At 38.3% G+C, this 24,290-nt stretch overlaps 1 protein-coding gene across 12 annotated transcripts in view; it reads right to left on the bottom strand.

Annotated features, from left to right (window-relative positions):
- Nucleotides 1–24,290, bottom strand: part of Hr3 (nuclear hormone receptor 3 ROR-beta) — a 108,027-nt gene that overhangs the window by 16,431 nt on the left and 67,306 nt on the right. For 11 of the 12 annotated variants that reach the window (XM_077404824.1, XM_077404814.1, XM_077404813.1 and 8 more), the window contains one exon: nt 7,801–8,028. In XM_077404824.1, the coding sequence (XP_077260950.1) occupies nt 7,801–8,028 (228 nt within the window). Of the gene's footprint in view, nt 1–7,800; nt 8,029–8,622; nt 8,943–24,290 lie in introns of those variants that run through there. The other variant, XM_077404817.1, reaches the window with a different exon arrangement.

Genomic DNA, 24,290 nt, shown 5'->3' with positions numbered 1-24,290 from the left:
TTATATATATGTATATGACACGGAAATAAAGTCCAAATAGAATTCAAATCAGAAGCGATCATTGACGCGACGATTCGTCGCGAGGCGATAAAATCTAACGGGTGTTCCGTAGATTGATCGAGATCAAGTAGCACGCGATCCTCCTCCCACCGGCGCGGCGGCCGCTCGGTCGACCGGTCGGTCGGTCCCTTCCTCGCCGCGAAGAAGGCTCGGCGAGGAACGCGGAAGAGCCTCGCCGCGTCCTCCTCGTCTTCTTCGGCGACGCTATCATCGTCTGGTCGCGACGCACCCACCCGATGACGTCACACGCACGAACTATAGCTCGGGCAAACGCATGTACTCTGCCCCGAAAGCGTAGCACGTTATTCAGAGTATCTGATGTAACTTCACATACATATTTCGCGCATTGACACTTTTTGGATATTTTGGAGTGGATTTTTCCTTAATAAAAATTATAACATCATTCTTTCAAGAGCAATCGAAAATTAGTAGTTTGTCGTAAATTAAAGAACCCTTATTCTTCTTTAATTAATTTCAAACAAATTTTATTTAGATGTTTTTCTTATTGAATGCTTTATTTATCGGAATAATTAATACTAAATATAAAAGGGTATTGAAATAAAAGAACGCCCACAAATGTTAACAAAAAATGTAATTCATATTGAGCGAATGAAGAATTTCATTGTGTGGAATTTATATATGTCATCATAGGTATATATATATATTAATATTGCATCGAATCGACGATCATCGGGGACCAAATCGTGCTTCACTGATCATCCCCTACATATTCCGATGAGACCAATTTTAACCTTAATTCCCAAGCCGGCCTGACCTTTTTCGATAGCAATTTATAGTACTGACATTTTACATTTGTGCACGCATTTAGGGTTGCTAGATTATTACCTGTAAACTTTGAAGAGTTCATTGTTTCTCATTAAAATGTAGGCATTTAGTTTCTTTTCAAAATTCAAATTATTTAAAATTAGTTTCACAATTCTGAGTTCAAAGTTAAATTCAAAATCGTGGAATAAGTCAAATTTACATTCAGCAAGAAAGAATTCTCAATTCTCCTTTGTTTGATTTTTTATCCTAAATTTGACAAATATGAAGAAGATCAAATCTGTTATGTACATTATTGCACGAATGTGAATTACACAAAAACTAAATATATTTTAAAAATAAAATTGTTTTATAATCACAATCTTTTAATTAGAACATTTTCTTTCAGACTGTTTTTCATTTTTTCAGTATCAGAATAAGTTTATTTAACGCATTTCCTATTAACTTATCTGATTCAAAAGTTATTGTATCTTGATTTAAGAGAGAAAAGCGATTTCCAATCAAAAGTAAAGCGATTATTTACATTTTTTAATTTAACCAGATTAAAGCAAGTTTTTTTTTTTCGGTCGCTTTGACCGCGGCATTAATGCATTCTCAGTTTATCCAGTCGCTACACGCATTTAGTCACGCGCGTGCGTGTCACGAGGGTGGTCGAGAGCTCGAATGACAAGAGGGGGGAGGGAGGCAGGTCGAGGGTTGATAAGGGGGATAGCTATGTCAGCGGCTAACCGAACAGCTATCGTGCGAAGGCACGGCGAGGAGAAGAGGAAGGAAGCGGAGGGTGATCGACCGAACGCGCGGATAAAGCATAAACGAGAGAACGAGACGGAGAGAAAAGGAAGGAGACGGAGACGGAGATGGCAACAGGAAGAGTATGCACCAACCGGTATAATAGCTTACGATGCACTTTCTGGCATTCTGTGTACGCGCGCGCGCGCTTATACGTTGAGTATATCGATGTATTTGCAGCTTATCGCGCCGGAGGGTAAATAAAGCGATATTGAATCTGAAATGCGCCCCCCCACCCTCCCACCCTCGAGACGAACCCTGTTACTAAATCCTAGTTTAATCCTTTTGAGTCCGAGTACTTATTTGTTTAAAAAACTCTGAAGTTAACAAACGTTTTTTTGTATCATTTATAAGCGACAATTGAAACTAGCACAACTTGAGTATAATTTTGCGTGCGTATGAATGCGATGCATTGGTAATAATAAAAGCAATAAAACACACATTTAGTAACACTATATGGTACGTTTTAATTAATTAAATTTAATTAAGCCGTATTTAATTAATTATCGCCGATATATACGTGCGCGGCATATGTGAATGTCATGCATAATTATTTTTAGAAATTTATTTTAAATGCATGTACTATCTATTATAATTGTAAAAGTTAAAATTAAAAATTCAAATTTAAATTTTGTAAATGATTTTCAAAATGCAAAAACATTTTAATGACAAATTTAAATCTTTAAGATTTAACCTCAAGTATTAGATTTAAGCTTTAAAAGCATTGAAAAAACATGTGTTGCTATAATAAATAACATTTTTATTTTTATACAGTATACACACCTACATTTTTTTACGTGAAAAGTGCTATTAAATTTGATTAATTGTCAACAATTTCGCAACTATTATAAACGAATCTACACCGAAATCAATCTTGATATCCGTCCGTTATAATCAGCATCTTTATTGACAATGCATGACTTTTAAATTATATACAATTGTCACATGTTACATTCTACTGATTATCTATTTATTATGTCCTTTTCTCTACTAATAATTTTAACGGAAAACTTGAGTGTTTGTGAATCGCGCGATGTTATTTATTCGTAGCCAGATAAAGAAAACCGCACTTGATAATTGGCCATCGAAAAGCAGGAAATTGTGGTTATGCCCGAATATCGCGGCTAAATATCATCCGAGTCGTGTGAAATGGCAAGACGTTCCACGTTATTCATTCGATATTGCGCAGTTATTCATTATAAAAGTAAAAAATGAAATATACAATTAAGTTAATAGAGAGTGGAATATGTAATATAAATTATTGTGCAATTATAATATAAGCTGTGGAAGAGAGAGAGAGAGTAATGTACGAATAGAAAGAATGTAAAGCAAGAGCTAAAAATATATAATTTGCAAGTTATCACATTAGTTAATTAATATTATATTTATATTATAATATTAACTATTACCGATCATTTTTATTAAATTCCAAAACACCATTAAAGTAAAACTCTAAATTGAATTTTAAATCGATAGTATACAACATATCTGTTTATAATAAAAATTCAATTAGTACTAAGGTAAATGCCACCTATTTGCGTCCGAATCTGATTAAAAAATAATAAAATCAATTAATATCCACACTTATACGCGTGCGCTGAGGGCAAATTCTTAGCAGATCGGACGGTGAAAGTGACTGTCATTTTTGTCGTTGTTGCGGATCTTGAGAAATAATCACGAAATAAATCCAAGTGTTTTAACCCTCAATTAGCACACATGTGCTAATTCGCACCACTTTTTTTTTGTTCAGCACTTTATATATTTCAATTTTTCATATAGAAATCATTTCTTTTTCCTAAAATAAAATGCACTACTCGATTGCCAGGGAAATTCGGGGGCTCCGTCTTTCGGAAGAGACGTTAAACTGTTGGTCCAAAGGAGGAAACAGTAAAGGAGTGGATGAATTGAAGGTTAGGGTTGGGTACGTCCCATCAAAACGCCCTTTAAGGCCCCTTGGGGTATATAAATTAAAAATCTTTATCCTTTTATCCTTATTTTCGTTTTATCCATAACCATGACGGACGCAAAATAGTGCAGTCAAATCGTCCTACTAGTTTGCGTCCTGACGCAAAGTAGGCAACGCAATGGACGCAAATACGTTCGAAAACTAATCAGGCGGACGTAACGACATACAATGATACCTTCGCGTAATTTTAGAATTTTCCGGTGCAATATGTAGCAATTTGTCAAAACAAAAGCTTTTTTCCATAAAGAAATATATATTTTTCAATCAGTAATGATTTTTAATCAAATTGGAATAGATTATACTAGTTTATTGGTCTGTTATTCTGCTATAACTCTTATACATGGACGCAAATAGGTGCATTTACCTTATTTCGATATTAAAACATTTTTTGTCAATTTTATTTTGATTAATTATAACATTTTATTTGCTTTTATATTATATATAATTCGTAATTAAACCATTTTTTATTAAGAATTTTAATTGTTATATACAGGTACTATATATATATACATCAATATCGAAGTAATCTGCGACATTTCAAAGATCTTTGATCATTGAACGCTCGATTTAGATTCGCGGAAGTAAATCACAAGGCAACAAAAATAGCCGGCGCATATAAAATTTATGCCGCACCTCTGCGAATCAGATCGGGTTTATTTATCGAGCAATGTAAAGAAGCTTAGCGACATGAGATCGAAATAAATTTGCTTAATAAAAAAGTAGCGCTATATATTTTGTTTCACAATATATTGAAAAAGAGAACAAACGGTGTTTCAAATGTATCGAGGAAGATGAGAAACCATGCATGCTTTCAACGGTATCTATAGAAACCTCGCGCAAAAATTTTAAATTACAAATTTTCTGTGTTAATTACATTATTAATAAATTTAGTTAGTATACCTATCATTGTTATATGCGAAGAGATATGTTCCATATTAATTATAAAGTAACATTTATTTAATTAATTACCCTTTTACACCTTAAATGCAAATTCTAAGTAATCTGAAGAATACGTATGTAATTAGGATAATTTTTAACAATCAATTAATATTTATAACACAATGAGAAATAAACTCGGTTTTTGATGTATATCTTTTTTTAAAACAACTGGTATGTATCTGTCGCGATAATCGCACATGTATTACTGTCGGCAATGTATTACTGTATTCGTGTATACTGATAAGAATCCGGTTCATCGTCTTCTCTCGATGCACGCCCGCGTGTATAACCGATGCATCTTGGATGTATTACCGTGTGAACATTTATCCACTCGATACATCATTGTAACGCGATGGGAATGACACGTTACCTTTTTATCAATCAACTTAAATCAGTTGTTATAAAATTTGAGTTTTATCCGTTGTTTGCTATTATTACCAAAAAAAGAAGCCCATAAAATACAGAATTCAGAATTGTATAATACAACTATAGGTAGGGGAGACCGGGGCTAACTCGACACCGGGGCAAACTTGACACTAGGCTTTTTGCCAATTTAAATCTATCGTAGAAACTTGCCTTTCCTACTGTAAATGCGTCTTTATGTGCCAGTATTATCAACGGGATTTGGTAACATTCTAAGTTATAGTGTAATTTTTAACGCGACATAAGCGTTTTTGATAGTGAAAAGTAATTTTTCTGATTTCTCGAAAATGGTCTACTCTTTCATCGAGCTTTCGGGCAAAACTAAGCGACGTACAGCAAAATTTCCTTAAGCAATTTTGTACCTGAAGGAACGCTCTTTAAATGTGTACCATTAAATTTGCTTAAAAATTTTAATTAATTGTTAAAAATTGCCTTTGAAAAAATTGTGTCGAGTTAACCCCGTTATTTTTCAATTTGAAAATTTGTCTTTGCGTCGCTTTTTCTTTCCTGGGGGCAAAACTAAGCGACGTACAGCAAAATTTCCTTAAGCAATTTTGTACCTGAAGGAACGCTCTTTAAATGTGTACCATTAAATTTGCTTAAAAATTTTAATTAATTGTTAAAAATTGCCTTTGAAAAAATTGTGTCGAGTTAACCCCGGTCTCCCCTATATGTCATTTTTACGACGTTTATTTATAGAGTTAGCCTTGTGAATCCGTTTTCCTTAAAATTTTCTATGCAATTCTTGAGATAAACTCATCCACCTGCTATATTTGTACTAGGATTCTATCCCAATCTATTTATTTAATCTTATTGCAGAAGGTGGGTGTGTGTGTGTGTGTGTGTGTGTGTTTTTGTGTGTGTGTGTGTGTGTGTGTGTGTGTGTGTGTGTGTGTGTGTGTGTGTGTGTGTGTGTGTGTGTGTGTGTGTGTGTGTGTGTGTGTGTGTGTGTGTGTGTGTGTGTGTGTGTGTGTGTGTGTGTGTGTGTGTGTGTGTGTGTGTGTGTGTGTGTGTGTGTGTGTGTGTGTGTGTGTGTGTGTGTAGCAGATTAGTATCAAACATTTATTTAACTTTAAATAATTTACTTTTCAGTAAGAAATTGAAATCATTTTGCTATATTTCATATAAATCATCTTATTATACTTTATTTATAGAAATAAGAAATATATATATACTCGGCTAATAATAATTTTATAACTTTTTTCGAAATAAACCGTTTTATAACGCTATAATTTTAACTTTGTAATTTAAATTTTGATTTGTTTTATATTTTTATTTAATAATTATTGTTAAAAATTGCAATCTTTAGTTTAGAAAAATCAAATAACTTTACATAAATACAAAATTAATTGCCTAATATAGAATATATGCTAATAAATATTAAATTTTTTTACTATCAATGATATAATAAAATGATCCTATAATTATATATATATGTATTAATTATAATGATATAAAAATACTATAATTGTTACGAGTTATGCACGTGTCTTTTACCGATTTACCAATATTTAAACTTTTAAAAAAGCTCATAGGCGATATAAAGGAATATGAGACTTTATTTGGGTCTAGGACTACCATCTCGATTATGGTTTCCGACCGGCATCGCCCGATAGGCTTTATCCGTCCACCCACGAGGTATCTTCCGTCTCTCGTTTCGTCTTGACGGCCTTGTCTATTAATATCACAACCGTCTTCGAGAATAGGCTTCGGACAGCGGCGGTTTAACGCACCGAAGACAGTTCGTGGTTCGCTCCGATAAAGTGCAGCGATGACTCGCCGCGAGGAGGAGAGACGGTTTCTGATAAGGGGTCGTGCACCCCGGGTTGGCACGCGTAGCGTCTTGCTGCAATCGGTATACAATATATGCTGCCTTCGTCATCCGCTGACGTTTCTTTCATTTTTCCGTGCGAAACAATCGATCTCTCGCATCATTTGTGCACGGTACGTTACGCAACTCGCTACTATAAGAATTAATAACTCCCTCATGTACTCATTATTTAATTGGTAAACTTTTAAAGGCTACAAGATAATGCAATATTATATTATTACAATTTTCTAAGTGAATTAGATTTAGTTGTTGATTTTTTTGAAAAATGACATTCAGATTGCTTTGTTTCAATTATTTTAAAATAAATAAAACTACAATACTTTTGTGTCAAATAATCGTGTTAAATAAATGCATTTTTATCCTGCACTTTTCTTCGCGTTGCATCATTCGTTTGTATCGCTTTATTATCTGCGTCGAGTAAATATCGGGCATCGGTTCGAGCCGTATGTCGTGTCCCCGCGCGATATAGTCCTTCGAACAAAGAAGCTTTTTAAAGAGTTCGCGTGATGCCGAACTGTCCACTATTCCGCGCTGATCCCACAGAACTATATCGCGCAAAAATTGTCCGCAATTGTTACTGACCCCGTGCGAATGTGAGAAATGTACAAAATAATACACGCCCGATACACAAATACTATTTTAGATTGTTTTGAGATTTGATTAAGTTTCTCGACTATATTAGGCGATAATGATGCAATTAGCTTTTTACGTATTACTTATTAATTTTCTCGTAAACAAAGCAGTAGATTTTCTCATAAACGTTCATAATCTTGTACTATAGATGCCATGGCACTTAAGGTGCAAAATTAATTTTTGTATATAAAATCTGAGAACGAGACACGATGCTGGGTGTGAATAGTATATACTTTTCCAACACGAGAATAATGCGTGAAGATATATAAAGCTCTCTACGTGTTCCCACTTGGAGAATCCCGCCGAGTGACAAAGAGAGCGATTCGTCTCCTCTGAAAGAAGGTGACGAAAGGTTGGAGCAGTCGAAAGCACTCACCATCTCTTGACATGCCGAGGCGTAGGCACTTTTGCAACCGACAGTACTGGCACCGGTTTCTGTTTACACGGTCGACCACACAATTCTTGTTCCGCGGACATTGATAGTTGACGACCGACGACTGCGACCGCCTGAAGAAGCCCTTGCAGCCCTCGCAGGTGATCACGCCGTAATGCACGCCGCTGCTCTTGTCCCCGCATACCTTGCACGGGATTATCTCGATCTGGGCTGCAACCATAAAAGAAACAAACATCTCAATTATGAGCCTCTATCAAGGATGTATCGCGAAATCTTCCCTCGCTTTATAACCCCGTTTTACTTTTATTTCCAGTACTTCATCGAGGCTTCCAGGGCTCATTTGTACACACGTACACCTTGATGTGCACTAACGAACAAGTTATTTCCTTCTGTCTGTCTTCTTTATTACAATGCGTCTCCTTCGCTTTGAATATTTCCATTAAATTACTACGCAAAATGCAATTCTCTGTTTACTATAATATATGACTCCTTCATTAACAATGTATTATAAAGCACTTTTTCTGCATTTTAAAATAAAAAATGTAAATAATATAACAGAATTTCTTAAATTAAGTACATATTAGTTCTAGAACTATATATAAAATTGATATAATTATGACAAATATATAATATTCTATGTCACGTATAATAATTTTATTTCTTACACCAGACATTATATCGCTAATATTAATCGAGTTAAGTTATACATGTATAATATGTATAATAGAAATTATATTAAAAATTTAGATCTATTTACAATCCGAGTAGATATCTCTTAGTGTTTCGGTACTTTAATAGCTCTACCTCGTATCGAATTAGCCTGCAGTCTGCGATCGTCGAGAATCGCGCTGTCAACGCCGGAGGAAGGCTGCGCGGATCTCTCCCTCGATCTCGATCTTTCCGTCGGCTGAGGACTCGTACTGTCCGCACCCCATGTAGGCCCGCCAAATCCTGACAGACTTCCCTCCATTTACGGATCTTTCTTACCGGTTTCATTTACGGTCTAGCGCGGGGAACAATACCGGCACACGATCCCGAAGATCCACGCGCGTGATTACGATCAATAAAATTGTCCGTGAAATCGGACGTCCTTAATTAGTCTTTAATTAGTCTTTGTCTTGAATGCACACCATTTATATTCACGATATGCTTTATGTGGAGTATCGCAAAAAAGTATACGTATAGTCATTCCCGAAATGCTTTCGTTGAATGTGCTTGTGTCCCTTAATTAAGTAATAGTATTTAGAAAGTTAGAATTTTTTAAACAGAGCGACGTAAAATTTTGAAGATTAAATTAATTTTTATTACATGTTTGATACTGAATTGTATTTATTGCTAAATTACCTAAATTGTTTTTTTTCTACATTTTTTTAAACATAAAAACATCATTATGAAAGAAGTAATTTGATGATATCTACGTTGAAAGAATTTAAGGAATACTTCACTCAATTCTATTTTGTCAAATATCAAGTTTTTAAACAAATTTATAAGTCTCAAAATCTATCGTTTTCTTTATCTGCTAGGGTTTGAATCAAATTCTTCGTTCTCTTATCGACGCTGACTGAAGATAATTCAAACGGACTGATGTGCTATCACAATTTAATTCGATTTCTAGTAAACACTGGTATGAACCGCGCGACTCGACATATATCTGTATTACATTCACAAGCTGCGAACTATCTTCTTTTTAGATTTATCGTTAGTACAGTAATTAAAATTAAAAATTGTGTAATTTTCGTTAGCTTTTACTTTTACTTTATTAAAGAATTATATTATAGACTCGTAGATCTTGTTATCTTGTATTAGAAAGCATATGCTGTCACTCACGCATTAAAACAGAGGAATCTAAAAGCGAGTTCGCGCTCTTCAGTCGTAATTACACAGTTATCTTTCCAATTTCCCGATAAATTGAATTGGTAATTTCCGAGATTCGAAAGGTTGTCAAAAAATTCGGGCCATCATCCCCCGCAAGCGGTGGGCCTTAGCGGCCGGAAAAAAGTTCCGACGCGAACGCGAACGCTCTGCTTCTCGTGTCGCGAAAAAGGGTGGGCGAGTTGGGCAGGGAGGACGTGATTATTCGCACGTGCGCGTGTGCGTGCACGGAAACGAGGATTCGGTGCGCGGCGCGGCGCGGCCGGCGCGGCCGCCGCGCCGGTCTCCCGTCTGGATATATATCGCCCGAGTGCGCTTCTCCCGTCCGGCAACTCTAGCGCCACGAGCAGAACCGTCGAGGCGCTTGCACCATACATACGCGGCACCGAACATTACATAACCGAGAACGATGAACCCAGAGTACAGTCACCCGGCACGCTCGCATCTTCGACGTGCGTCATGCGGAGAGCGCAGCGTGCATCGGCAACGCGCGGACAGGCGCTCTATACCCGGAACTCCCGAAATCGAAGCGAGTCGTTTTCCTCTTTATGCCACGCCGCGACGTGTCGTGTCGTTGCGATTTATGATGCAGTTCTTGTAGTTATTGATACACAATAAATCACTGGCTGCATATAGTAGAACACTGGAATAACGGGTGCTTGTATATGAGACATTAACTTTAATATTTATTAAATCTAATAAAATAAAATATAAATTAAAGTTTTTTATATTTGTTACAGAGTATTTCACGAATTTTCGAGAACTTTTTATATGGTTTTTTAATTATTGTCTTATTTCATTATCTTTGGTTTTGTTTCGTTAATCTCCTTTTCTACAACGACTAAGGTAGCTAACGTCGCAGAAAAAGCTGTCTTCTATTTATTCTATAATTGTGTACCAGAAGTCTTGTTTGTATCGTAAAGCGAATTTTTATTCGATTTTTCTTACATCGCCGCGATTTTATTTTATCTGGTTTCTTTTTTTTTATATTACAATTGTATATTCATTACGACAAAATTTTGTATAACGCGTGGCATCTCGCCTCTTCTTTTTTATCCAATTTCATATACAGGTTGTTACTGTCAATATTTTACACAATGCCATGTCTCGCAAAGCAATAAAAACTTATATATATATATATATATATATATATATATATATAAATTAGTATATTGTTGCCATTATCTATCGCTAGTCTATTTTAATTTTCCTCATTATAACAATTGCATCGTTTGCTCATAATAAGCTTTACCATTAAATCGAGTTTATGATGAAAAGATGCAACAGCGACTCGCATAAATAAAGTCTTTCTGTAAGTTATATGTATCCCTTCCGCGCGGAAATTGTTGCAATATAACTTTACTGGAACGAGGAAATGTTTCGGCAAATAGAATGGAATATTTTTTAAGTAAAATTCTGAACAATCACAATCATTATATAAAAGTTACTTCTAAAATTTTTCCAAGTCACTACGTAAAATTGCGAAGCTCGATAATTAATATAAAAGGAGAGCAAACGAAAAAGAGCTCGAAAATGAAATCCGTATTATAGGAGACTCGAGACATAAGAATTTGTGCACGTTACTCCACATTGATCGACGAAATATGAAGTGCAAATACTGCAAATAGCCTCACGTTCCATTATGAAATTCGTAAATTATGTTAAACATGAACTTCCCATTCGCGCAGTGTAATCTTATTTTCTTCGGGATCTTAGGATCACCACACGGACGTGCGACTTGTCCACCCAGTCCACCGTGTACGCCGCGCGACACGAATAGTACATACGTGTAATCGCGAGAGCCGCGCGCAAGCGCGCGACAGAAAGGTATCGGAGATCACGCGCGTTTACGCGCGACACACGCGCACTTTCTCGCGATTTTCCACCTGGAGCCGATCCAGCCGCGCAACTCGATCGCACTCCGCGTTCCCATCGCACACGTTTCACACGTACACTCGCGCGAATTAATCGCCGCGAGACGATTTTCGCGCGACGGATCGAAGCGGAGCGGAAGACGACGACGACGACGACGACGATCGGCGAGTGAGAAAAGACGACGAGCGTGGGAACGCTCTGGCGAAATCGATTCCTCGTCGATAAGACCGATTCACTCGGACGAACGCGGCGGACTTCCGTTCAAGATGCCCGCGCGTCTCCAGATGACGAGGGGACGACGAGGAAATCTCACGGAGAAACTGGTGCGAGAGGATGAATAAAGAAACGGAGCGAACGGAGCCGGGAGGAAAAGGGGGAGAGAGGCGAGGAGGAAAGCGAGAAAATGTCCGCGTGTTAATGCTATACGTGTCGGTGCACGGTCGACGTGGGAAACACTCGCGGGCCACACTCCTCGGATTTCTTCGGTCAATCGAGAATTTCGGGGGGCATCCGGAGCGTGTATGATCGGAGCGAGCGGAGAACAAGCGTACACGCGGCGCGACTACGTTCTCTCTCTCCTCGTCTTTTCTTCTCACTCTTCTCTCTCTCGCGCGGGGAGAACACCAACCTCATTGCTCTCTCTCTCTCTCTCTCTCTCTCTCTCTCTCTCTCTCTCTCTCTCTCTCTCTCTCTCTCTTTCTTTCTTTCTCTCTCTCGCGCGCGCGCGGCCGGAAAAACTCGCGGAAAGTCTACGACTGGCGGTACGAATATTTTGGGGGTTTTGACGAGCCGAGGCGGCGACGGCTGCGGCGGCGGCGGCAACGTGTCGGAGGAGGAAGGAGAGAGAGAGAGTGCGCGTGTAACGCCCGCGCGCGCGTCTCACAAATGAGAGAAAGACGGAGAAAATGTCAGTGCGGGGCGAAAGGGGGGGGGGCGAACGGAGACGGAACGAGAATCAAAGGAAGGAGAGAAAAGAAGATAGCGACAGAAAGAAAGAAAGAGAGAGTGAGAGGGAACGAGGTGTTTTTCGAGGACCGGCGTTAGCGGGCTGGCATCTCACAATATGTCAGAACTCCCCGCGCCCCCCTTCATCGCGCGACGATGCGGCGGGTCACTGAACTGCGCGCCTCCGCTGATGATGGCCGAGTGCCTCACCCTTTGCTCCCTCCGCCCCTCTTCCCGCCCCGTCAGCGCCCCGGCCCCCACCGCCCCCGCGCGGTTCAACGTTCAACGGAGACTCGCGAGCGTCGGCGAACGCCGCCGGCGACGGCCGATCGTCGCCGGGAACGGCCGAGTGCCGCGCCGGCCGGATCACGAGCGCGTAGCGCGCGCTTTCCGATCTCGACTCGTGCGACGCGTTTGCTTTATTAGTGCGCCTCGTTAAGGTCACTGGCGTGCTACCTAAATGCATGCGCGTATCGTGTTTCCTACATAGGAAGCGCGGCTCGCGTAATTTGGGGATTCGGTGGCGGGGATGGAGCTTTTGATTTTCGTTTATTAAAGCAGACAGACATGGGAATTTGCTAATGAAAATGACAGACGGAAAGACAACAGTTTAAAATACTAACTTTTTCTTGACACAATTGAGATGATAATATAAATGTAGAATTTTTTGACAATTAAATTGTTATATAACCAAGAATTGTTAATTTCAAAATTCGACGATCTTTCCCAGACAGCACCATGTCCAAAATCTCGGGACATAAGACATCTTTTAAACGTTATGTTCTTAAAGATGTCTTAAAGATGTTTTTAAGACGTTTTATGTCCCGATTTTGTATGTACGTGCTGTCTGGGTTGTTACATTTCAATTTAATAAAACGAAACAAAGCAAATTTCATTTTAATATATAGTTTCAGTTTGAAGTATACTTATCGGAATTTAGCAAATTGAAAAACACATGACAGGTTATTTAATAAAACTTTCATAAAGGAAACATTATTAAACATTGTACCAATAACCGATTAATAATTTATTAACTATCAAATCAACTAACTCGTACATTTAAACAAATATCAGAGATTTAATTTTTTTTAAGTGTTTAGCTTTATTTTATTAGCTGATTTTTTTCACCGCCGTTTTCGCACTTCTGTAAAACAGTAGACGTAATAAGGAAAGATAAAATCTCATCGATTTTATCTCGAGAAATTCCTCTCCTATATATTTATACGCGCTTTCCCCGTTGACATCATTATCTGATCTCCATTATCTGATCTCATCCCTTCGTCCCTTTCCGCTTACGTTCACATCTCAGTCGTCCTACCCTTTTTTATACAATGCTCCGTCCTTGTATGCATCCCTCCCCTCTTCCATTTTTTCCCTCATATTTTCCGATTCTCTCTCTCTCTCTCTCTCTCTCTCTCTCTCTCTCTCTCTCTCTCTCTCTCTCTCTCTCTCTCTCTCTCTCTTTCTATTCTTTCCTGAACACGCGCCAGTTTTATCCGTCTCCCCACCGCGCGCGCGCCGTTCTTTCCACGCCATTTTACTCCTTCCTTCTCTCTTCAATCCCTCACCGTGGTCTCCCTCCTCCCCCCCTACGTCGTTCCTCATTGTCCTCGCTCGCCTCCCTGCCCCTCCCTTCTCGCACTCACCGCTCACTCCGAGCGATTTCCTCCGCTATCCCCCTCGCCCTCGCCGTGTCCCTTTCGCTCCTTCGCTCATTTATTGCATAACCGTGCACGAGGTTGCCAACCTGCGCCGCGTAATACTCTATAAATACGTTTCGCAAATAAATATTCGTGCGCGACGACGATATATGCACGCACGCGAGTCCGCGGTTGCAAGTCGTCGTTGTCGTTGTCGGCGTCGTCGTCGTCGTCGGTTATTGTCGTCAGTCTGCCTTTTCCGCCGTGGAATTCAGCGTGCGAGATTAGCGATACCGCGGATAGAGCAGATAAGCCGATTTTTGATAACGAATAACGCGCGCGCGCAAATGCGCATATTATACTGATCCGCGTGTTTACTTGCTGCTTGTTTAATAAACGGGCGAGACACGGGTCTCTCGTTGCACGCTTGTTGTTTGGTGTTCATCAAGTAAAACCGGAATATTTTAATACCATATAAACTTACGCGTGTTCATGCATGATATCATAAAATCTTGGTATATATTAATTTGGCCCAATTTCTCTCTCTCGTTCTCTCTCTCTATGTTTGAATTTAAATATGTTTTTAGAGTATCGTGAATTTTTGATATTATAAATTTTTGATGTAAATATTTTGATATTATTAATCCTATATAGATAACGTAGATCGTTAACAGTATGGATTTTTTATTATTATTACATTTTAACATAAATCTGCTAACATTATAAATTTTTGAGTCATCGAAAGAGATCGCTTTTTTTATGAACGCATATAAGGTGAATAATTCAATTATAATCTTTTATCAAATTGAAAAGAAAACTGACACTATATATATTATTCTATAATTGTACATTGAACTCTCTTCAATAAATCGCATATGATTATATAATTATCAAAATAGTTATAATACAATTAATAATTTTGTTCGTTTCTACACGCTCAATTTACACAAGCGTTGAGTCATATATCTGGCAAAGATATAAATATTTTTCCGACTGGGCTGCGTAACGACTCGAACGTAATGCAGATACGCCTGAGTGCAAAGGGTTAACGTTGCCGCTCGCTTGCTCGTTCGCACGCATTCACGCGACGCTCAGGCTGACGTCACTTCTGACCGGTCCCCGAGAGACGACGAACTTTAAGACAGGCGTTTCCGAGCGGCATAATAATATAAACGTCGAAGTCGCGTAATTCGTGCCAAGTCCGCTCCGCTCCGTAATGCTGTAACCGCGGTATATAGCAATACGCTCGGCTCGCGCGTGTGTCGCGCGTCATCTCGGAAAGCTCGCTCGCGAGGTTCAACGACTCTCTCGGTCTATTATCCGTCGCACGAGCGACGCGCATTGTTTGGCGAACGATCGTAGGCGATACGCCGAGATTTTGACGACGCAGATCGTGATGACTAAACGGTTACTCTTGTTAACCCATTTCACCGATGAAGAGAACGTTAAGCTCAAGAGAATGTAGAAATGTGAAATTGCACAGAAATGTACATCGCACACCAAAATGTAATCTTAGCATTTTTTTTTTAGAAAAATATTACGTATTTTAAGTGGATAATACGGTCTATATAAATTGCATCATATTAATTTGATTACCAAGGATATTATATTAATTTGATTTTATGGGTCGAAGTAGGACGTATGACATTTTCCTTTCCGATATAATAGCAAAATATATGATAAATGAAGATAAATATAACTGTTTCCAAACTAAACGTCAGATTGTTCTTTCTCTCTTTTTCTCGTTATTTCCCTCTCGGGAGAGAGATTATATGAAAAATACTAATTAAATAATCAGTTAAATCTAATTTTAAGAAATCCTTGTTCCTTGTCTTTACAACTGAAATAAAATTTAAAAACTCTAAATACTTGCGTAGGGGCGCAGTGTGGTCTAGTGGGAAAGCGCCAGACTCATAACCCCGAGGTACCGGGCTCGAGTCCACCTGAACACGGAAATTTTTTCCACCAGTATATTTTAGACTGCGCCCCGCCGCACGAGTGGGGCTCGTGCGCAGAAACGGTGCCATCATAAGCAATTAATTAAGACCCCCAAAAGCTTTAGGACTAAAGTACCTAAAGACACTAGGATTTTGGAAAAGTGCTAGGGTGAAAGACCTGATAAACCTGGTACTAGGCTAAGGGCTGGCCCCAAAACACCTAGCAAAGAAAGAGCGGGAGGTATCTCAAAGGATCTTAGGATCTAGGTGCCATTGGGGGCTCAAGTAGAACCCCCCGCTTACTACTACTACTACTACTACTAAATACTTGCGTATGTATTAATTAAGATTTTAATTATTTTATTTCATCTTTCTTGGCTATTATATAAAACAAGACTTAATTAGCAATATAAGATTATCAATGAAAGAAAATTTGATTACGATAGTATATTGGAGTTTCGATAATAAATTTATTGAAGTTGTTTTTTCAAAAGCAATGCAAACTTCATATGAAATCGTTGCACATAAATGGAAGTTTTAATAGTAGCTGCTAAAAATAAGCAAATATCGATTAAAAAAATGTAATATCTCGGAATTATCAGAGCGCGTCGCAACATTTACATCAATATTAATTATTAATCATGGAATACGATATCGATATTACAAAACGATTACCGTAACGCGATAGTAACACGAGTGGATTATTATCATTTATATCTCATCCAATTATAAAAAGAGCATTTTCTCCCGAATAGATATCAATTTCGAATGTTTATTGATAAAGTTGTGATATAGATGCAAACTCGTTGTCCAGGTGATAATACTATTTTTCTGTCTCGAGCTACGTATACCGTGTGATGAGAATATAATCGTTCTGCTTCTCCGCATTGAACTTTACGCGTTCAATTCACAATGCGATGAAAAAGAATTGATAAACATATAACACACATTACAGAATATAGTTTTTTTATATATAATATTTCTTGTTATGCCTTTCTTATATTAAGTTAGTTTTTTAAATTTATGTCATGTCCACTTTGAATTTATCTTTAATTCAAGATTATAAATATAACAGCAATTGTAATTATAAAATATTATTTTATTTGTCATTAATGTAGAAGTTATATTACTGCCTATAATTTCAGATTTTTTTTAGAGAAACTAGAACAAATTTTCTTAATTATTGTTTTATTGTTTCTCTTTTCATTTTTGTTTCATTTCCTTATCAATGTTTTTCTAATATTCTGCGCTATTATCTCTGCCTATATATTTTTTTTATCTGCTGTTATATCGGAATTATCGAAAAAATACGACGCACTTTTGTGTTATTAAGTCAACAATGCTCGTGTGAATTTTATATCAAATTGAAATATTATACATATATTCTTAGGGGACCATTATGTGTCATAAATAACTACATTTTCTCTGTCGTGTGCTATGACTTACCTTCGTGCCGATTGCTTTGCGCTCTGACCCACATTCGGGTCGAGATTCACGTTTGCTATATACGACCGTGCACTGGCTCCATGAATGCACTCTAGGAATTGGATATCGCACTACGGCGCGAGAAGTCAAGCACGACAATCGTTTTTAAGTCGTGTAAAAGCGATACTCGAGTTTTAAGATTAAAGCATGAAAGGGTACATTTGTGCACACAACTTGGTACATATTATTTTTTGGTACTAAACTTCAAACACTTCAAGTTTCACGATAACATTATTAAAAAAATGTGAGGAATTTAATTTAAATTTATAAAAATAAGTAGTATTTCGTTTTATATTAATCATCTTTGAAGATTCTATTTTATACCGGTATGTTTTGTTGCTTACTGTTAATTTTTATTAAATTCTCTGACTATATGATTTTATATAATTCTTTATTAAAATTGCTATTGATTTTGCTATGACCTATTTTCGCATTCTGTCAAATATTATGTTTATTCGCGTGTTCGCGTATTTCATATTACTTTCTATAAAAAATTCGCCGAAACGTTTCAAAGGTTTCGTTTCAAAAGAGACGATCAAAATCTTCTGCTATAAATAGGCAGGTAATATTCGCGATAGAAAGCAGCTTTCGCAAGAGAGATCTGTTAATCCTGTTGAAAACAACAATTTTGCTCAATGTAAATTTTTATAATATCGGGATTTATCTATAGAAAAATTACTTTTCCAAGCTTGTGTATGTATAAATAACATCTGCAGAAATGTTGTATATAATAATTCATAACAATGAATACTATAAATAGATTATTACAATCAAATCAAAATTTTATATTTTGTGATATGCTTTTGAAATTCAGAAGCTAAATAAAAACTTTACCGTCAAATAATTTATTATACATTTGTAATTTCAAGATTTGTTGTTTTAAATAGCAACGTGATGGATGTAAAATTAAATGATGTCCATGAATCTACATGTGGATATTTATCAAACAAGAGTATTTAAGTATTAACTTAATTATCATAATTTAATTTGTAAGTAGAAGTGTGATTATTAAAACGAGGTCGCGGTTATAAATTTTTAACACAATAATCATCTTATTTTTGATACTTTCAAAAATACTTACGATAAATAATTCGGTCGCTGATGAAACTGTTAAAAGTCGAAAGGTTAAACGTCAAAAGTAATTACTGTAATGAGGTCAATTTTAAATCCACTGACAACTGTTATATTTCTGATACTCTCTAATAGTTTACAAAATATTTTTGTCAGAATAAACTTTTATTGATGGCTAACTCCTAGCTAATTTTAGGAATCACCATTAAATTATACATTTTCGTTTCCTCAACACTGTGAATCATTACAATAAGATAAAAGCCAAATATCTTTCATTAAAGATCGATACTTTTCGCATCTTAAATTCTTAATATTAATAAAGCATTATCAACATGAATTTTTTCTAACAAAAATATTTCTTCAAACTCAGAAACTTGAGTTTGGGTAACTGTGCCGTATTACGGGAAACCTCGCAGTTACACATGAAGAGTTAAAATACAAAAAGTTAATGCTATATTCTAGAAGTTCCGGCCAGAAGCTCGTCAACGGCCGCCGCAAGATAACTGGTTTTTCCAAAGAGTTATGCAACTCTCTCTCGACTATGCGCCACTTTGCGGAGATGCAACCGGTAAGAGACGCGGCGAACCGGCGCGGCGGCGGCGGCGGGCGGGCCTTAAGGAGGGTCCACATATCGAGCCAAACCGCGAACCGAGCCCCGAACCGAATCTCGAGCAGAACTTGCAGACGAACCTCAAATCGAACTCCATCGCGAACCGCGAACATGAGTTAAAATTTTTTGGAGTTAAATCTCGTATTGAAATTTATAATAAAATTTATATAAATTCTTAATACATGTATGCAAAATGCATATTTATATTTACAATCGTATTTTTTAACATTGCAATATATATATTATAAATTTATTGCGTATTTATCATAGGTTTAGAGTATGTTTATGCAATATTAATTCTAAATTTTGTTTTATGGTTTGAAAAGGAATTAAGTTTTGAATACAGAAAAATAATAAAAGCACATATACATATATTCACTCACCTCTTTTCCTGTTTCCATACTTTTTTTATTTTTGCTTTTTCTTTTTGCAGAGATGCCAATATAATGTCGTCATCTTTTTGTCACTATCACATGTCACTATCACATTCGAGTTCTTTACTTATTTCTTCTTATAAAAAAGTATGAAAACAGGAAAAGACGACTAAATATGTGTATACATATGCGTGCTTTTATTATTTTCTTGTATTCAAAGCTTAATTCCTTTTCAAACCATAAAACTATATATTTAGAGTGGTTACAACTATATTTAATATTGCATAAACACATACTCTAAATCTATGATAAATACGCAATAAATTTATAATATATATTGCAACGTTAAAAATACGATTGTAAATATAAATATGCATTTTTTTAATTGTTATAATGTTCGGGATTTTTAGCGTCCCGTATATAATAATCTTTTCTGCTCATAATCACTAATTAATTTTAACATTTTTTATCAGACCATTCTATTTTGTCTATCAGTAGACGTGTAGACTGCACATACGTGGATAGAATCAAATACAGCGACTGGGCAATTACTCACGTTTTCTTTCATCGTTCATTTTTTGTTTTTTGTCATTATTTGTCTAGCTCGAAGCTTAACTACCAGTCTACCACCCGACAAAGCGTGTAATCTGATCATAAATAGCATCTTTTGATGTTTCGTCGAAATACCGACTTTTGGTGGGGACACTGCGAGCCAAACCGCGTATCATCAAAATCCTTGTAAATTCGTGGGGTGAGTACGCGATGGTTCGCACTGATGTTCGATTGGAGGTTCGCGAGCCTCGCGCGAGCCCGTTGGCTCGACAATGTGGACGCATGATCGGCTCGCAACGAAGTTCGGTTCGCGGTTCGGCTCGATAATGTGGACGCATGATCGGTTCGCGGCGAAGTTCGGCTCGCGGTTCTGCCTCGATAATGTGGACCCTGCTTTATACCACACAGAACAACATAACTGCTCTCTCTCTCTCGCGCGCGCGCGCGCGCTCTCTCTCGAAGGGGTCTCGCTCCGACCGCGGACAAGAATGACCGTTACAGTTTCCTTAAGAGAGGCCCCCAGATGTGGTAATACTTGCGACACACCGATGGCCACGCAGGTACAGAGCGGGTCAGAACCGCGGGCCGATCGACGGACGACCGCTGCCAAGATCGTCCGGCATCCGAAACGATTTTCGGATTTGGGCCGGGCCGGGACGCGAATAGCTGCGCCTTCGTGTAGCATATAACGAACGCGCTTCTATATATATATATATATAAACAGCGCGGCCGCGCTTATGAACGCGTCCCGATACGCGCCCGTTGCACGTTTATTTTCGCACGCGCTCGGCTTCCTGGTTCCCTGCGCGATCAATCTATATCTGATGTCAAATATATCTGCGATAAAGGATAACTTTAAGTTTGAAATAAAAAATTCTTGAAAGTGAAAGAATTAGTAAAGGTTTCTGGATCGTATGTTTTTTTTTTTTTTTTTTTTTTTTTTTTTTTTTTTTAATACTATCTGCCTATAATCTGCGTGATCAATCTATCTGTCAAATATATCGGCGATAGAGGTTAGAGGGAGTCCGGGAGTCTTGACCATAGAGGAGAGTTGAACCACTTCAAATATCTCGTTCATTGACAACATGACGCTTGGTAGTGCGTTTCGACTGTGAGTGAGACAAACGTGTTATAACGTGCTCGGATTGAGCTCTTTGTTCAAAATTTGAACGAGATATTTGAAGTGGTTCAACTCTCCTCTATGGTCAAGTCTCCCGGACTCCCTTAAGTTCGAAATAAGAAATCCTTGAAAGTGAAAGAGTCAGTAAAGATTTAATCTTTAGTTTTTTCTCCGACTCCAGAATGGCGAAATAATGACAATTGTTCTTGCACAGCGAAGCATCGCTGCTCGATAGAGTTTTTAAGGATTGTCGATGAAAGTATATGAATAAGATTATCGCGCGAGCGATCGCATCTCGAAGCTCGGCAACGAGATGGCTGCGCTAGATCGTGCCATCATCCGCGGAACGTCCGACCTTTACTTTTTGGCATTTCGCTCTTGCGTGCTAGGACTTGGATCTTGGATTATATCGGCCGCTCGTTCGTCGAAGCGGCTCTAACGCGACAGAGACCTTCCTCGTGGATTGTCTGTTATGTAAACCTTTGTTCACATAAATCCCGCATTTCGTTTATTGGATTAGATGCGCGATGACGTTATTGCAGATGCGAAGGACATTTGAAATCTTGTGAGATGACACGGTCGTTTAAATGACAATGACACGAGATGATCATTATTTGTTTAAAAAAAGGATTTTGAGGAGAAGTTAACTAAAACCGATACTTGTAGAAAAATGGTCTAATAAGACAAAATAAAGACATCACACAACAGAACTGTAAATTAGAACGATAAATTTGGATTGCCTTGTATAATAAGAAGTATACGCAAGTTATAGATAATTTACAAAGAGAGATCGGGCAGAAAGACACCGATATTAACAAGAAACACACAAACCAAAAGAAAAGAAACGGAAAAAAGGCGGAACAAATCACACGAATCCAATACGTCGAGTTCACTATATTGTAGTATCGTTTACGTCGCCCATTGACAACTCGGCTCGCAGTTTTAGACGACTACGGCGGTATATCGGCGCGATATAGTCTTCTATTATCCACTTCGTGTAACGAGGAAGACATATTTCATAAGATCGCCGACACAGCCTTGCACCTATTGTTCTTTATTCCTGCGCACTCTCATCGTGATATTGCGATAGCCGCACTCATCAAGAAATAGGTATATATAAAATTCAAGCTCCATCGAGCAAAATATAACGACAACTTCGATTCAGTCGATTTCCGCAGGATAAAATTGCAATTTCGAAGTCTGAAGATCTCCGATAAAACTGGTTGCAAGAATGTTATATTTTCAAATAAAATTATTTCATTTTTTGTAATCTTCTGTATTATTTATGAAAATATTGTTAATATCGAAAAGAAATATCTTTTTAGAAATATCTTTTTGGGCTAAATAAAATATTATTCAAATAAATTGTTTATACGGAGGCCTCTCTTTTTTGTCGCCCATTACGTTGCTTTTATAAAGTCTCCCTTCCATCACAGTGATAAAAGAGAGTCGCCTTCGTCTTTATTATCTGTCAAAAATTATATAAACATTCTGAATCACATTAATTAAGTAACTAAAGTCTATTGATAATGAAACATTGTCTGCCCAAACGACAATCTCTTTCATTCGAAGACGTTTTAATCCTGATGAGATTTTTAAATGAAGAAACGATAAAAAACCGTCTCGAAAGTTCAGGCTTCGACGGATTCAGATATGTAATTCATTAGGAATGATAAATTTATGTAAAAAAGAGATATAAGTCACTTAAAAAAAAAGTGATGTATCTCACGTCAATGACGATTGGGTTTTATCGTACGCAATACGTGTTTTGTGCCGTTGTTGCGTTGTTGTACTCTTCATCGTCATTACAAACGACGAAGAAAGACGGTACGAATCACGCGGCGGAATCATTGGCGGGTATCGAGCCGTAACGATTCAATGTCGATGAAATCTCACTTCGATTGCAGATCAGAACAATGACACGCGCCTTCGCAATCGTGAATCAATCATCGAACTCATTTCGAATTCGCGCGAGGAATGGCGAAGAGAGCATCGGCGCAATACCGGCCTCTTTGCATCGGCAATGTTTCCATTGCATTTTTTCTTTTTTTTTATGTATCATTATCCAAACAACACAATGTCCAAAAACGGAACATAAAACGTCTTAATGATGCTTTTAAGATGTCTTTATGTCCCGATTTTGGACATTCGTGTCATCTGGGTATAATACGCGCTACGCGTCCAGGGAGGGATGGGAAATGTTTTTATAGAGTGTCAGACACGGCATTTACCGACGACGAAAGGGAAAACCGGTCGCGAAATCGATACCTGACGATTGCCGGATATAAGTGCAGAAAAGTGTTGCAACGGGGTGGGCAAGTCGGTGACGGGGTAGGTGAAGAGAGCAGGGAGAACGGGGGACACCGGGTCGCGTCGCGTCAACGGACCAAGGAGCGCGCGGTGCGCCCCCTCCCCCCCCCTCCCGCCCGCCCCGCGCGCGCGAGAAAAGTCAACGTTTTTCCGGCGGTCAATACGAGGAGAACCGAGCGGCGACCGGGTGTCGGAAGGTTAGTAACTTGGTCAACGGTGAACGACCGGGAGTCCGCATCGCGCATGCGCCGTTACGCCGCTGACCCAGATGCGCGCAACGTGATTGCCGCTCGGCCGTTCCCGTCGATCCTCGGCGACCCTCGGGGTCTCCTCGCGGTCGCCCCACGGCTGACCCACATCGCCGTCACTACTGGCGGCTGGCGGCACACAGCACACACGGCGCACTCGCCGCGTGGACAGCGGTGTATGCGTGCTCGCTCTTTTGCGCGCTTCGTGTCGCGCGATCTTCTCCTTCGCCGGCTGCCTTTTTTTTCTCCCCCCCCCCTGTAACACGTTAACCCTTTCGGTATACGGGGAAAGCGCGGTATATAGACTCCATGGAGTCTGTGACAAAAAATGTTGATATTTATTAGCGGCGCCGCAACTTCTACGTTACATAGTCAATCATGTGTCGTTGATAATAACGCGACACCCGCTGTTTATCAAATTCCATCACCTGTC

Source organism: Temnothorax americanus, unplaced genomic scaffold (genome assembly GCF_048541705.1).
Source record: "Temnothorax americanus isolate GAGA-0224 unplaced genomic scaffold, ASM4854170v1 Scaffold2, whole genome shotgun sequence".
NCBI lineage: Eukaryota > Metazoa > Arthropoda > Insecta > Hymenoptera > Formicidae > Temnothorax > Temnothorax americanus.
Note: the sequence above shows the minus strand (reverse complement) of the source record. Positions and strands in the feature narration are given on the sequence as shown.